A 13,839-nucleotide genomic window follows, 5' to 3' on the forward strand; every position below is an offset into this window, starting at 1 on the left:
AACAATGTATCAACAAAGTTATTTTAAAACATGTCTTCTCAAGCATGTGTGTAAGGATTCTCTCAGATGTGAATCCAGCAGCAGAATTACCCGACAGAAGTAAAAAGTAAACTTCATCAGGCACTGTCAAACCATCATTTCCAATGAGGTTACAGAATTTTAAAAAAAGTGCTGTCCAGGGTCAGGCGTGGTGGCTTATCGCTGTAATCCCAGCACTTTGGAAGGCCGAGGTGGGCGGATCACCTGAGGTCTGGAATCACCTGAGGTCTGGAGTTTGAGACCAGCCTGACCAACATGGAGAAACCCCATCTCTACTAAAAATATAAAATTAGCTGGGTATGGTGCCACATGCCTGCAAACTCAGCTACTCGGGAGGCTGAGGCAGGAGAATTACTTGAACCCAGGAAGCGGAAGCTGCGGTGAGCCGAGACTGTGCCATTGCACTCCAGCCTGGGCAACAAGAATGAAACTCCGTCTCAAAAAAAAAAAAGTGCTGTCCAAAAGGTTGTAGGTTGTATTTTTTTTTTCTTTTTTTTTTTTTTTTGAGATGGAGTCTCACTGTGTTGCCCAGGCTAAAGCACAGTGGTACGATCTTGGCTCACTGCAACCTCCACCTCCAAGGTTCAGGGGATTCTCCTGCCTCAGCCTCCCGAGTAGTTCGGATTACAGGTGTCTGCCACTATGCCTGGCTAATTTTTGAGACAGAGTTTCGCTCTTGTTGCTCAGGCTGGCGTGCAATGGCGCAATCTTGGCTCATTGCAACCTCCACCTCCTGGGTTCAAGTGATTCTCCTGCCTCGGCTTCCCGAGTAGCTGGGATTACAGGCAGGCACCACCACGCCCAGCTAATTTTGTGTTTTTAGTAGAGACGGGGTTTCACCATGTTGGCCAGACTGGTCTCAAACTCCTGACCTCAAGTGATCCACGTGCCTCAGTCTCCCAAAGTGCTGGGATTACAGGCGTGAGCCACTGCACCCGGCCTATATCTACTTTTTAAATAGCAATTTCATTTACCTCACATTCATTTAGTATGATAAAAGACTTGCATGTTAGCCAAACTCACAGATGTTACATACACTTTTGAAATGTTTCCATGTGCATCTTCCTGAATGGAGTGATACTCAACGTATTTTCACGTCTACTACTGGATAGTTAGTACTCTCTTCTGTGAATTTCCTGTTAATTTGTCTTTGTGCCTATTGATTATTAGAGTTCTTACTGATTTAGAGAAATGCTTTAAATAATGAGTAAGTCTTCGTTGATAAGTGTTAAAATTATGTTGTTCTACTCTGTGATTTGTTGTTTTATTTTCTTAACGGTGTTTCTGCCACATGTACATTTAAAATAAATAACGTAATCAGGCCGGGCGCGGTGGCTCACGCCTGTAATCCCAGCACTTTGGGAGGCCGAGGCGGGCAGATCACGAAGCCAGGAGATTGAGATCATCCTGGCTAACACAGTGAAACCCCGCCTCTACTTAAAAAAAAAAAAAAAAAAAAAAAAAAAAAAATTAGCCAGGCGTGGTGGCGGGCACCTGTAGTCCCAGCTACTTAGGAGGCTGAGGCAGAATGGTATGAACCTGGGAGGCGGAGCTTGTAGTGAGTCAAGATCGTGCCACTACACTCCAGCCTGGGCGACAGAGCGAGACTCCGTCTCAAAAAAATAAATACATAAAGTCATCAAATATGTCAATTCTCTCTCTTTCCTTATGGTTTTTGCTTTTTGTACTTAAAAACTGTTTTCTATCCCAGTATCTTAAAGATAGTCATCTACAACTTCTTCAGAAAGGTTCTGGCCTTTAGTGTATCTGGAACTTATATAAGGAGTAGGGATTTAAATTTTTTCCCTATAAATGAACAAGTGTCCTGGTTCCTCCCTGAGAGACAGGGGTCTCGCTCTGTTGGGATCATAGCTCACTGCAGCCTCGAACTCCTGTGCATAAGGGATCCTCCCACATCAGACTCCTGAGTGGCTGGGACTACCGGCACATACCACCACGCCTGGTGCTGTTTCTGAAAAACCCATATTCTCTCTCAAGGTCTGTTTCTGGTCTCATTGTCTATCTCTATGCCAACACCATTCTCTCTCAATCACTGCAGATTTGATCTCATTATATGGCATAATGATTGCCCCTATCGTATTGTTTTTGTAAGTTATCATGGCTATACAAGGCCCTTTGTTCGGCCGGGCGCGGTAGCTCACATCTGTAATCCCAGCACTTTGGGAGGCTGAGACGGGCGGATCACAAGGTCAGGAGATCGAGACCATCCTGGCTAACACGGTGAAACCCCGTCTCTACTGAAAAAATACAAAAAACTAGCCGGGCGAGGTGGTGGGCGCCTGCAGTCCCAGCTACTCGGGAGACGGAGGCAGGAGAATGGTGTAAACCCGGGAGGCGGAGCTTGTAGTGAGCTGAGATCCGGCCACTGCACTCCAGCCTGGGCGACAGAGTGAGACTCTGTCTCAAAAAAAAAGAAAAAAAAAAAAAAAAAAAAAAATTAAGCAGGTGTGGTGGTGCATGCATGTAATCCCAGGTACTCCGGAGGCTGAGGCAGGAGAATTGCTTGAACCCTGGAGGCGGAGGTTGCAGTCAGCCGAGATCGTGCCATTGCACTCTGGCCTGGGCAACAAGAGCAAAACTCCATCTCAAAAACAAACAAACAAACAAACAAAAAAACAAGGCCCGTTGTTCTTTTATATGAATTTTAGGAACAGTGTGTCGAGATCCACAGATTCTTTTTTTTAGGAGACAGAGCCTCACTCTATCACCCAGGCTGGAGTGCAGTGGTGTGATTTCAGCTCACTGCAGCCTCTGCCTCTCAGGTTCAAGCAATTCTTGTGCCTCAGCCTCCCGGGTAACTGGGATTACAGGTATATGCCACCATGCCTGGGTAATTATTGTGTTTTTAGTAGAGACAGGGTGTTGACATGTTGGCTAGGCTGATCTTGAACTCCTCAGCTCAAGTGATCCGCCCACCTCAGCCTCCCAAGGTGTTGGGATTACAGGTGTGAGCCACCGTGCCCGGCTATTGTAATTTTTTTTTTTTTTTTTTTTTTTGTGATAGAATCTCACTCTGTTGCCCAGCCTGGAGTGCTGCGGTGGTGCAATCTTAGCTCACTGCAACCTCTGCCTCCTGGGTTCAGGCGATTCTTGTGCCTCAGCCTCCCGAGTAGCTAGCTGGGATTACAGAAGTGCACCAACATGTCCAGCTAATTTTTCTATTTTTAGTAGAGATGGGGTTTCACCATGTTGGCCAGGATGGTCTTGATTTCCTGACCTTGTGATCTGCCCACCTCGGCCTCCCAAAGTGCTGGGATTACAGGCGTGAGCCACCGCACCTGGCCGGGTCATGCTATCTTTTAATAAAAGTGTTCATGTTGACATTTACAGAATAATAATGAACGGCTCGGCACAGTGGATCACCTGAGGTCAGGAGTTCAAGAACAGCCTGACCAACATGGTGAGACCTTGTCTCTACTAAAAATACAAAAAAATTTGCCAGGTGTGGTGGCACATGCCTGTAATCCGAGCTACTTGGGAGGCTGAGGCAGGAGAATTACTTGAACCTGGGAGACGGAAGTTGGCAGTGAGCCGAGGTCACACCACTGCAGTCCAGCCTGAGCAATAGAGTGAGACTTAGTCTCAAAAAAAAAAAAAAAAAAAAAAAAAAAGAATAATAATGAATATACCTACTTGGTGAATTTCTTAGCTATAGTAGTTTCCTGGGTGATTTTCTCGGAGTTTCAAGACACACACCACCCCAAATATGTATACATACCTATGTATTTTTCTTTGTAGACACTAAATCTTTACAATACAATATGAAATGGAAACGAGAGAGGAAATCCTTGTGTTCATCCTGACTTTAAAGGGAACACTTCTTTTTTTTTTTTTTTTTTTTTTCCGAGACGGAGTCTCGCTCTGTCGCCCAGGCTGGAGTGCAGTGGCCAGATCTCAGCTCACCGCAAGCTCCGCCTCCGGGATTCACGCCATTCTCCTGCCTCAGCCTCCCGAGTAGCTGGGACTACAGGCGCCCACCACTTCGCCCGGCTAATATTTTTTTTTTGTATTTTTTAGTAGAGACGGGGTTTCATCGTGTTAGCCAGGATGGTCTTGATCTCCTGACCTCGTGATCCGCCCGTCTCGGCCTCCCAAAGTGCTGGGATTACAGGCTTGAGCCACCGCGCCCGGCCTAAAGGGAACACTTCTAATGTTTCCCCATTAAGTAGAAGGTCTGCCTAGATTATAAAGATATTGGCTGAGGAAGTTTCATTCTATTATTCTAAGTTTGCAGAAAACCCAAGGAAGGCCTGAAACTACTAGAAGCTGGAAATGCCACGGACTTTTACCTACAGCCTTCAGAAACTGAAACCCTGTCAATCCTTAGATTTTGGATTTCTAACCCCCAAGACTATGAGAGAATAAATTTCTGTTATTTTATGCCACCTGGTTAATGTAGTAGGTTGTTATGGTAGCCCTAAGGAACTAATATAAAATTCAAAATTCAATCCACTACCCACCACTTCCTTTTCTTGAGACAGGGTCTTGCTCTGTCACTCAGCCTGGAGTGCTGTGCACAATCATGGCTCAATGCAGCCTTGACCTCCTGGGCTCAAGTGATCCTCCTACTTCAGCCTCCCGAGTAGCTGGACTACAGGCATGCACCACCATGCCCGGCTAACTTTTAAAATTTTCTGTAGAGATGGGGCTTCACTATGTTGCCCAGGCTGGTCTTGAAATCCAGGACTCAAGTGATTCTCCTGCCTTGGCTTCCCAAACTGCTGGGATTACAGGCATGAGCCACTGCATCTGGCCATCAATCCCATCGTCTTCTGAATTCTGCTGTTGCTCCTACCTGCTATCATTATTAAGAATATCCTCTCAGGGTAATCTACCTTTTCCAAATTGGTTGTTTTATGGAACAGAATGTTCTATAATTCAGTTCCATAAGCCCACAAGGAATTTATATCCAGTTTATATCTCTTCTTGCTTTCTGTATCTGAGGATCAGGGTTTTTCATCAAACCAAAAAACTACTCAATCATTGTTTCTGAATATTTTCTTGGCCTTACTGTACTGCTTCTTTCCTTCTAGAACTTACAGTGAACACATACAGGACCTTTCATGCTTTCTGCCACCTACATCTGTTATGCAGCCTTTTCTGATAGCTGCAAATCCAATTTTCATGTTCTGCTTTGTGACACTGGGGCTGAGATCCTGCACGTACAACTTCTCTCTTCTCTGCTGGCCGTCTACTCTGCCAAAGGGAGCATCAGAGGGACCATGGGAGGCAGGCTGAGGAGGACGGCGATCTCCTTCCGTTTGTTTGCTGATGCCATTCAACTCATCCTGGCATGGACGGTCCTGTATCTGTGAAGCTGCACTTGGCAGCAACAGCCAGGTTCTTCTGGAGTTTGCCTGCCTTCACGAGTGCTAGCAGTGGGGCTGCAGCCCTCCACGTTTGACACTCCCACCTCCTCTGTCTGTGTCACCACGGGGATCCCTTTAACCTTTTTTTCGTTTTCTAACTCCCATTTAACCAGAGTCATGTGACGTTTTCTCTGCTGAAGTATCTAGTGTAGTTCTGGTTTTCAAGGCTGGACCCCAACTGATTAACTACAGGTTACTTCTTTCGTCATGGCCGGCTTCATCTCGTCCCAGTTTCCCAGACATGTCACCCAAATGAGCATAGAGCTCAGTAGCATTAAGTGTGTAAGTAATGTGCCGCCATCACCACTGTCCATTTCTAGAATCTTTTCAGCACTCCAGTCTGTAACATTAAACACTAACTCCCCATTTCCGTCTCGCCTCAGCCTCTAGCACAAAACATTCGTCCATGTGTGTTCTGCTGATATCATTTAGTGTAATACCTTCAAGGTTCATCCATGTTGTAGCATGTTTCAGAATTTCCTTCCCTCTTAAGGCTGAATAACACCCCACTTTGAGAGTACACTGCATTCAGGTTCTCCTTTAATCCACTGGTGGACACTTGGCTGTTTCACTTTTTGTCTTCTGTTTTTTTTTTTTTTTTTTTTGCGGGGGAGGGCGGACAGAGTCTTGCTCTGTCACCCAGGCTGTAGTGCAGTGGCATGATCTCAGCTCACTGCAGCCTCTGCCTCCCGGATTCAAGCGATTCTCCTGCCCCAGCCTCCCAAGTGGTTGGGACTACAGGTGTGCGCCACCAGGCCCGGTTAATTTTTTTTTTTTGTATTTTTAGTAGAGACTGGGTTTCACCATGTTGGCCAGGATGGTCTCGATCTCCTGACCTCATGATCTGCCCGCCTCGGCCTCCCAAAGGCCTAGGATTACAGGTGTGAGCCACTGCGCCTGGCCTTGTTTTTGTTTTTTCTTAATCCACTTTCTTCCTTTCAAGTTTCTTTAAACAAATAAAAGCTCTGAGTCCTCTACTTGGAAGTATGCAGTCATGTGCCAGGCACGACACCACTGCACTCTAGCCTGGGTGACACAGCAAGACTCCGTTTTAAAAAAAAAAAAAAAGGGGGTTAGTACCTAATTGATTATTTCTCTTTTTTTTTTTTACTATTTGGAAGCTACTAAAAAGTCTGGAAAGGTTATTATAAGTATCTTATGGCTTACAAAAATTCCTTCCATAAGAAATATCATGGGAGACAGAGTGAGACTTTGTCTCAAACAAACAAAACTATCATTTGTGACTTTAAATGTGTGTTAGAGACTGTCCTGTTTTCATTTAATCCTTCTAACAGGGTCTGCACAGCCCATCCCTATGTGACCCGGGCTACCCGCTAGGCCTCATCCATGCCCAGCCAGCCTTCCTGTGCTTGCTCCGCTCCTGCCGCGCCGGGACTTCCAGCCAGCCTTCCTGTGCTTGCTCTGCTCTGGCCGCGCCGGGACTTTCAGCCAGCCTTCCTGTGCTTGCTTCCTCTGCTCCACCCACATATCCGTGTCTTGGTGCCTCTGCCCTTGTCTGTACCGGCGCCTCCCTCTTCAGGCACTCACGGGTCAACCCCATTCACTTTATTTAAATGTCAAATTTTCAGACAGGACTTTCTCTTTTGTTTGCGACAGGGTCTTGCTGTGTCACCCAGGCTCAGTTCAGTGGGGGAAATCAGGGCTCACTGCAGCCTCGACCTCCTGGGCTCAAGGGGTCCTCCCCCCAAAAGCCTCCCAAGTAGCTGGTGGAGCCAGCACGCCCAGCCATGTCACTCTACCTGTAAACCTGCCTAATTTTACTTCAGATCACTCACCATTATTATCCCACAATATCTGTCTACCCCTCTACCTTCTCACCACTGGAATGAAAATAATACTTCTGGCTGGGTGTGTGCTCACGCTTGCATTCCCAGCACTTTGGGAGGCTGAGGCAGATGGGTCACTTGAGGCCAGGAATTCAAGACCAGCATGGCCAACACGGTGAAACCCCATCTCTACTAAAAATACAACAATCAGCCGGGTGTGGTAGTGTACACCTGTAATCACAGCTGCCTGGCAGCTACTTGGGAGGCTGAGGCACGATAATCCCTTGAACCTGGGAAGTGGAGGTTGCAGTGAGCCGAGATCATGCCACTGCACTCTAGCCTGGGCAAAAGAGTAAGACAGTGTCTCAAAAAAAACAAAGAAAAAGAAAAACAAAAAACAAGCCATACTTCCCTGCTGTGCTATCAAATACTAGATAGTATTCATTCATAATAACCTTTTTTTTTGGTCCCCATTAACCATCCTACCTCTCCCCAACCCTTCACGATCGTTCCCAGCCTCTGGTAACCATCCTTTTACCCTCTATCTCCACGGGTTCAATTATTTTGATTTTTAGATCCCACAATTAAGTGAGAATATCCAATGTCTGTCTTTCTGTGCCTAGCTTATTTCATTTAAAGTAATAACCGGCCGGGCGCGGTGGCTCAAGCCTGTAATCCCAGCACTTTGGGAGGCCGAGACGGGCGGATCACGACGTCAGGAGATCGAGACCATCCTGGCTAACACGGTGAAACCCCGTCTCTACTAAAAAATACAAAAAACTAGCCGGGCGAGGTGGCGGGCGCCTGTAGTCCCAGCTACTCGGGAGGCTGAGGCAGGAGAATGGCGTGAACCCGGGAGGCGGAGCTTGCAGTGAGCCGAGATCCGGCCACTGCACTCCAGCCCGGGCGACAGAGCAAGACTCCGTCTCAAAAAAAAAAAAAAAGTAATAACCTCCAGTTCTGCCCATGTTGTTGCAAACGACTGAATCTTTCCATTTTTATGGTTGAATAGTACTCCCCTGTGTATCAGTACCACATTTTCTTTATCCATTCATTTGCTGAGGGATACTTAGGTTGCTTCCAAATCTTGGCTATTGTGAACATAGTTGCAAAAAATATGGGAGTGCAGTTGTCTCTTCCATATATTGATTTCCTTTCTTTTGGGTGTATACCCAGCAGTGGGATTAACAGATTTTATGGTAGCTCTCTTTTTAGTTTTCTAAGGAACCTCTAAGCTGTTCTCCATAGTGGGGGACTAATTTATGTTCCTACCAACGGTGTATGAGGAGTTCCTCTTCTCATCCTCACCAGTATTTGCCATTGCCTGTCCTTTGGATATAAACTATTTTAACTGTGAGATGATATCTCACAGTAGTTTTGATTTCCATTTCTCTGACGATCAATGATGCTGAGCACTTTTTCATAAGCTTGTGTGCTTTTTTTTTAAGACAGAATCTTGCTCTATTGCCCAGGCTGGAGTGAAGTCTCGGCTTGATCTCGGCTCACTGCAACCTGGGCCTCCCAGGTTCAAGCAATTCTCCTGCCTCAGTCTCCTGAGTAGCTGGGATTACAGGTGTGTGCCACCAAACCCAGCTAATTTTAGTATTTTTAGTAGAGGCAACGTTTTGCCATGTTGGCCAGGTTGGTCTTGAACTCCTGACCTCAAGTGATCTGCCTGCCTCAGCCTCCCAAAGTGCTGGGATTACAGGCATGAGCCACCACACCTGGCTTTTTAAAAAAATTTGTTTGAGACAGGGCCTCGCTCTATTACTGCCCAGGATGGAGTGCAGTGGCATGATCTCGGCTCGCTGCAGCCTGGACCTCCCAGGCTCAAGCTATCTGCCCATCTCAGCTTCCCAAGTAGTTGGGACGACAGGTGCGAACAACCACGCTCGGCTAATTTTTGTATTTTTTGTAGAGATGGGGTTTCACCATGTTGCTGAGGCTGGTCTAGAACTCCTGTGCTAAAACAATCTGCCAGCCTTGGCCTCCCAAAGTGCTGAGCTTACAAGCATGACTCAACACGCCTGGTCTTGTTTGCCATTTGTATGACTTCTTTTGAGAAATCTCTATTCAAATACTTTGCCCATTTTATTTTATTTTATTTTATTGGTATTACTTTTTTGAGATGGAGTCTCGCTGTGTCGCCCAGGCTCGAGTGCAGTGGTGCGATATCTGCTCACTGCAAGCTCAGCCTCCTGGGTTTACGCCATTCTCCTGCCTCAGCCTCCCGAGTAGCTGGGACTACGGACTACAGGCACCCGCCACCATGCCCGGCTAGTTTTTTGTATTTTTTTTTTTTTTTAATAGAGACGGGGTTTCACCATAGCCAGGATGGTCTCAATCTCCTGACCTTGTGATCTGCCCCCCTCGGCCTCCCAAAGTGCTGGGATTACAGGCGTGAGCCACCACGCCCAGCCTATTTTGCCCATTTTAATATCCGATTATTAGACTTTTTCCTAAGAGTTGTTTGAGCTCATTATATATTCTGGTTATTAATCCTTTGTCAATTGGGCAGTTTGTAAATGTTTTCTCCCATTCTGTGGGTTGTCTCTTTACTTTGCTGGTTGTTTCCTTTGCCGTGCAGAAGCTTTTTAACTTGATGTGATCCCATTGGTCCATGTTTGCTTTGGGTGCCTATGCTTGAAATCAGTGTCCTGGAGGGCTTCTCCAATGTTTTCTTCTTGTAGGAGGTTTCATAATTTGAGGTCTTAGATGTAATTCTTTTCTTTCTTTTTTTTTTTTTTTGGAAATGGAGTCTCACTCTGTCACACAGGTTGGAGTGCAGTGATGCGATCTCAGTTCACTGCAACCTCTGCTGCCCGGGTTGAAGCGATTTTCCTGCCTCAGCCTCCTGAGTAGCTGAGATTACCAGTGCCTGCCACGGCACTCGGCTAATTTTTGTATTTTTAGTAGAGACAGGGTTACAACATCTTGGCCAAGCTGGCCTTGAACTCCTGACCTTGTAATCCACCCACCTTGGCTTCCCAAAGTGCTGGGATTACAGGCGTAAGCCACCGTGCCCGGCCTTAGATATAATTCTTTAATCCACTTTGATTTTATTTTTGTATATGGCAAGAGACAGGGGTCTAGTTTCAATTCTTCTGCTTCTGGATATCCAGTTTCCCCAGCACCACTTGTAGAAGAGACTGTCTTTTCCCCAGTGTGTGTTCTTAGCACCTGTGTTGAAAAAGAGTTCGCTGTAGGTGTGTGGACTTGTTTCTGGATTCTCTATTCTGTTCCATTTGTCTATGTGTTTGTTTTTATGCCAGATCCATATTGTTTTGGTCACCATAGCTCTGAAGTGTAATTCGAAGTCAGGTAATTCCTCCAGTTTTGTTCTTTTTGCTTAGGATAGCTTTGCCTATTCTGGGTCTTCTGTGGGCCGATATAAATTAAAGCATTTTTTTTTTTCTTTCTATTTTTGTGAAGAATGTCATTGGTATTTTGGTAGACATTGCATTGAATCTGTGGATTACTTTGAGTATTATGGACATTTCAACAATACTGATTCTTGCAATCTATGAATGTAGAAAGCTTTCCAGTTTTTGGGTGTTCTTTTCAATTTTGTTCATCCATGTTTTACAGTTTTCATTATAGAGCTCTTTCACCACTTTGGTTAATTCCTAGGATTTAATTTTATTTGTGACTACTGTAGATGCAACTACAATATAGGAATTATTAATCCTACAATATAGAAATGAAGCCATAAAAATGAGTTTTGGACCTGCCTATATAAATTAAAATGACAGGTACACCCAATAAAGACCCTATTACATAAAAAACACAATTCCACTAAAAAATATAAACAAATTAAAGCCAGTTATGATGTCTTGAGGAATTTAAATGTGGCACTGGAAATAGCCAATTATAGAAGATCTTACAAGTGAGATATACTACATAGTATGACACAGGCTAAACCTGTAGATTATATGCACTAAGGGTTGTTTTTTAATTGAGACAGAGTCTTGCTCTGTCGCCCAGGCTGGAGTGCAGTAGCATGATCTCAGCTCACTGCAACCTCTACCTCTGGGGTTCAAGCAATTCTCCCACCTCATCCTCCTGAGTAGCTGGGATTACAGGCATGCACCACCATGTTTGGCCATGTTGGCCAGGCTGGTCTCGAACTCCTGACCTCAAGTGATCTGGCCACCTCGGCTTCCCAAAGTGCTGGGATTATAGGCCTGAGCCACCGTGCCCAGCCATCATTTCTTTCTTTCTTTTTTTTTTTCCCTCCCTCCCTCCCTTTCTTTTCTTTTCTTTTTTTAAGATGGAGTTTCACTCTTGTTGCCCAGGCTGGAGTACAATGGCATGATCTCGGCTCACTGCAACCTCTGCCTCCCAGGTTCAAGTGATTCTCCTGCCTCAGCCTCCTGAGTAGCTGGCATTACAGGCATGCACCACCACGCCTGGCTAATTTTTTTATTTTTAGTAGAGATGGGGTTTCTCCATGTTGGTCAGGCTGGTTTTGAACTCCCAACTTCAGGTGATCTGCCCCCCTTGGCCTTCCGAAGTGCTGGGATTACAGGTATGAGTCACTGCGCCTGTCCCATTATTTCTTTATTCATTCTAAAACCCTTAATGTGGTCAGGCACAGTGGCTCACACCTGTAATCCCAGCACTTTGGGAGGCCGAGGCGGCAAGATCATTTGAGGTCAGGAGTTTGAGACCAGCCTGCCCAACATAGTAAAACCGTGTCTACTAAAAATACAAACATTAGCCGGGCGTGGTGGTGCACCGATAGTCCGAACTACTTAGGAGGCTGAGGCAGAGGATGGAGTAAGTGAAGACTGTGCCACTGCACTCCAGGTGGGCCACAGAGTGAGACAACGTATCAAAAAAAAAAAAAAAAAAAAAAGGCTGTGCACGATGGCTCAAACCTGTAATCCCAGCACTTTGGGAGGCGGAGGCAGGGGGATCAGGAGGTCAGGAGATTGAGTTCATCTTGGCTAACATGGTGAAACCCTGTCTCAACTAAAAATATAAAAAATTAGCCGGGCGTGGTGGCGGGCACCTGTAGTCCCAACTACTCGGGAGGCTGAGGCAGAAGAATGGCATGAACCTGGGAGGCAGAGCTTGCAGTGACCCAAAATCACGCCACTGCACTCCAGCCTGGGCGACAGAGCAAGACTCTGTCTCAAAAAAAAAAAAAAGATCTTGGTAGGAATGAGGTGCACATAATAGGTTAAGTAACTTTCTGTTACTTAATAGGTACGTAAGCCCAGAATCTTTCAATTTTCTTAGCCAAAATTTACTGAAATTTTGCCCTGCAAAACACTGTATTCAAAAAGCCAAATCCATAGGCCATGCTGTTTTATTAAAAAGTTAAAAATATTCAATACACTTATTTAAAAGGTAAATCTTGGACTATCTTAAATTATACCAAATGATCTGTTATCACATGATTTATCAGGTTGGGCTTATAAATACAATTGTTATCTAAGAAAACATCTAAAAACAGTTATTATCCTTTGTTTGCAAAACTCTAAACAGAAAAAAAGGCTAACTAGCCCAAGACCTAGAACTGGACTTGAGAAAACAGCTTTGTCCTAGTAATATTAATGGTAACATTTTAGAGGTGAACAGTGCCGTATCTAAAAATAAACAGAAAACTGAGACTTTTCTTAAACATACCTCATTTGTGTTCAAAATTATATCTGTGAAATCAGTTCGCATCAATACCTTAAATTTTCTTTTTCTATTTCACGTGTGGAACCCCGAGATCAGAAAAATAAGCAAGATTCTGAAAGACACACTAAGAATGACCAATACTAGTGCTTTAGAAGGAATGTAAAGCCAGTGGGGGTGGATACAGGTCAAGGAACATGTCGGAATACAATGCACAAGATATTTAAATAGAAAGTGCCGGAAACAACTCGGAGGCATGGCAGGACTTAGCCTGAGCTAGCTCCGGCTACAGGATGGCTGGTCCACAGACACGCACCTCTCCAGACCACGCGGTCACTGCACATACCTTCCACTGCCTTGACCTTCTCCTCCAACTCGCGTTTCCTCTCTTCCTTCAGCATCTGCTCCTGCTCCTTCTTCTGCACTGCTAGAAGGATCTGACGCTCTTCTTCCTCCTCTTTGCGCTTTTGTTTTTCTATTCTGGTCAGCACAGGAGTCTCCTGTGAGGAGCCAATGAGCACATCCTGTCACTACACAATCATGCAAGATAAGCTCTTTGCTCTCAGTTCATTGAATTCAATATTTTCTTTTTTTTTTTTGAGACGGAGTCTCGCTCTGTCACCCAGGCTGGAGTGCAGTGGCCGGATCTCAGCTCACTGCAAGCTCCTCCTCTCAGGTTCATGCCATTCTCCTGCCTCAGCCTCCCGAGTAGCTGGGACTACAGGCCACCTCGCCCGGCTAGTTTTTTGTATTTTTTAGTAGAGATGGGGCTTCACCGTGTTAGCCAGGATGGTCTCGATCTCCTGACCTAGTGATCCACCCATCTCGGCCTCCCAAAGTGCTGGGATTACAGGCTTGAGCCACCGCGCCCGGCGAATTCAATATTTTCAACAAATAATATTAGCTAGGTACTTTATATCATGAAAAGTTGATTTTGTATCTGGAGAATACATGTTTAGATATATATAAATGTTAAAACATAAGGGAGATTCAAA

The 13,839-nt window shown here is 45.3% G+C and overlaps 1 protein-coding gene across 4 annotated transcripts in view; it reads right to left on the reverse strand.

The window, feature by feature from the left end:
* Nucleotides 1-13,839, reverse strand: part of CECR2 (CECR2 histone acetyl-lysine reader) — a 203,971-nt gene that overhangs the window by 21,337 nt on the left and 168,795 nt on the right. For all 4 annotated transcript variants that reach the window (XM_073007087.1, XM_073007090.1, XM_073007088.1 and 1 more), the window contains one exon: nucleotides 13,191-13,344. In XM_073007087.1, coding sequence (XP_072863188.1) covers nucleotides 13,191-13,344 — 154 coding nt within the window. The remainder of the gene's footprint in view (nucleotides 1-13,190; nucleotides 13,345-13,839) is intronic.

Source organism: Chlorocebus sabaeus, chromosome 19 (assembly GCF_047675955.1).
Source record: "Chlorocebus sabaeus isolate Y175 chromosome 19, mChlSab1.0.hap1, whole genome shotgun sequence".
NCBI lineage: Eukaryota > Metazoa > Chordata > Mammalia > Primates > Cercopithecidae > Chlorocebus > Chlorocebus sabaeus.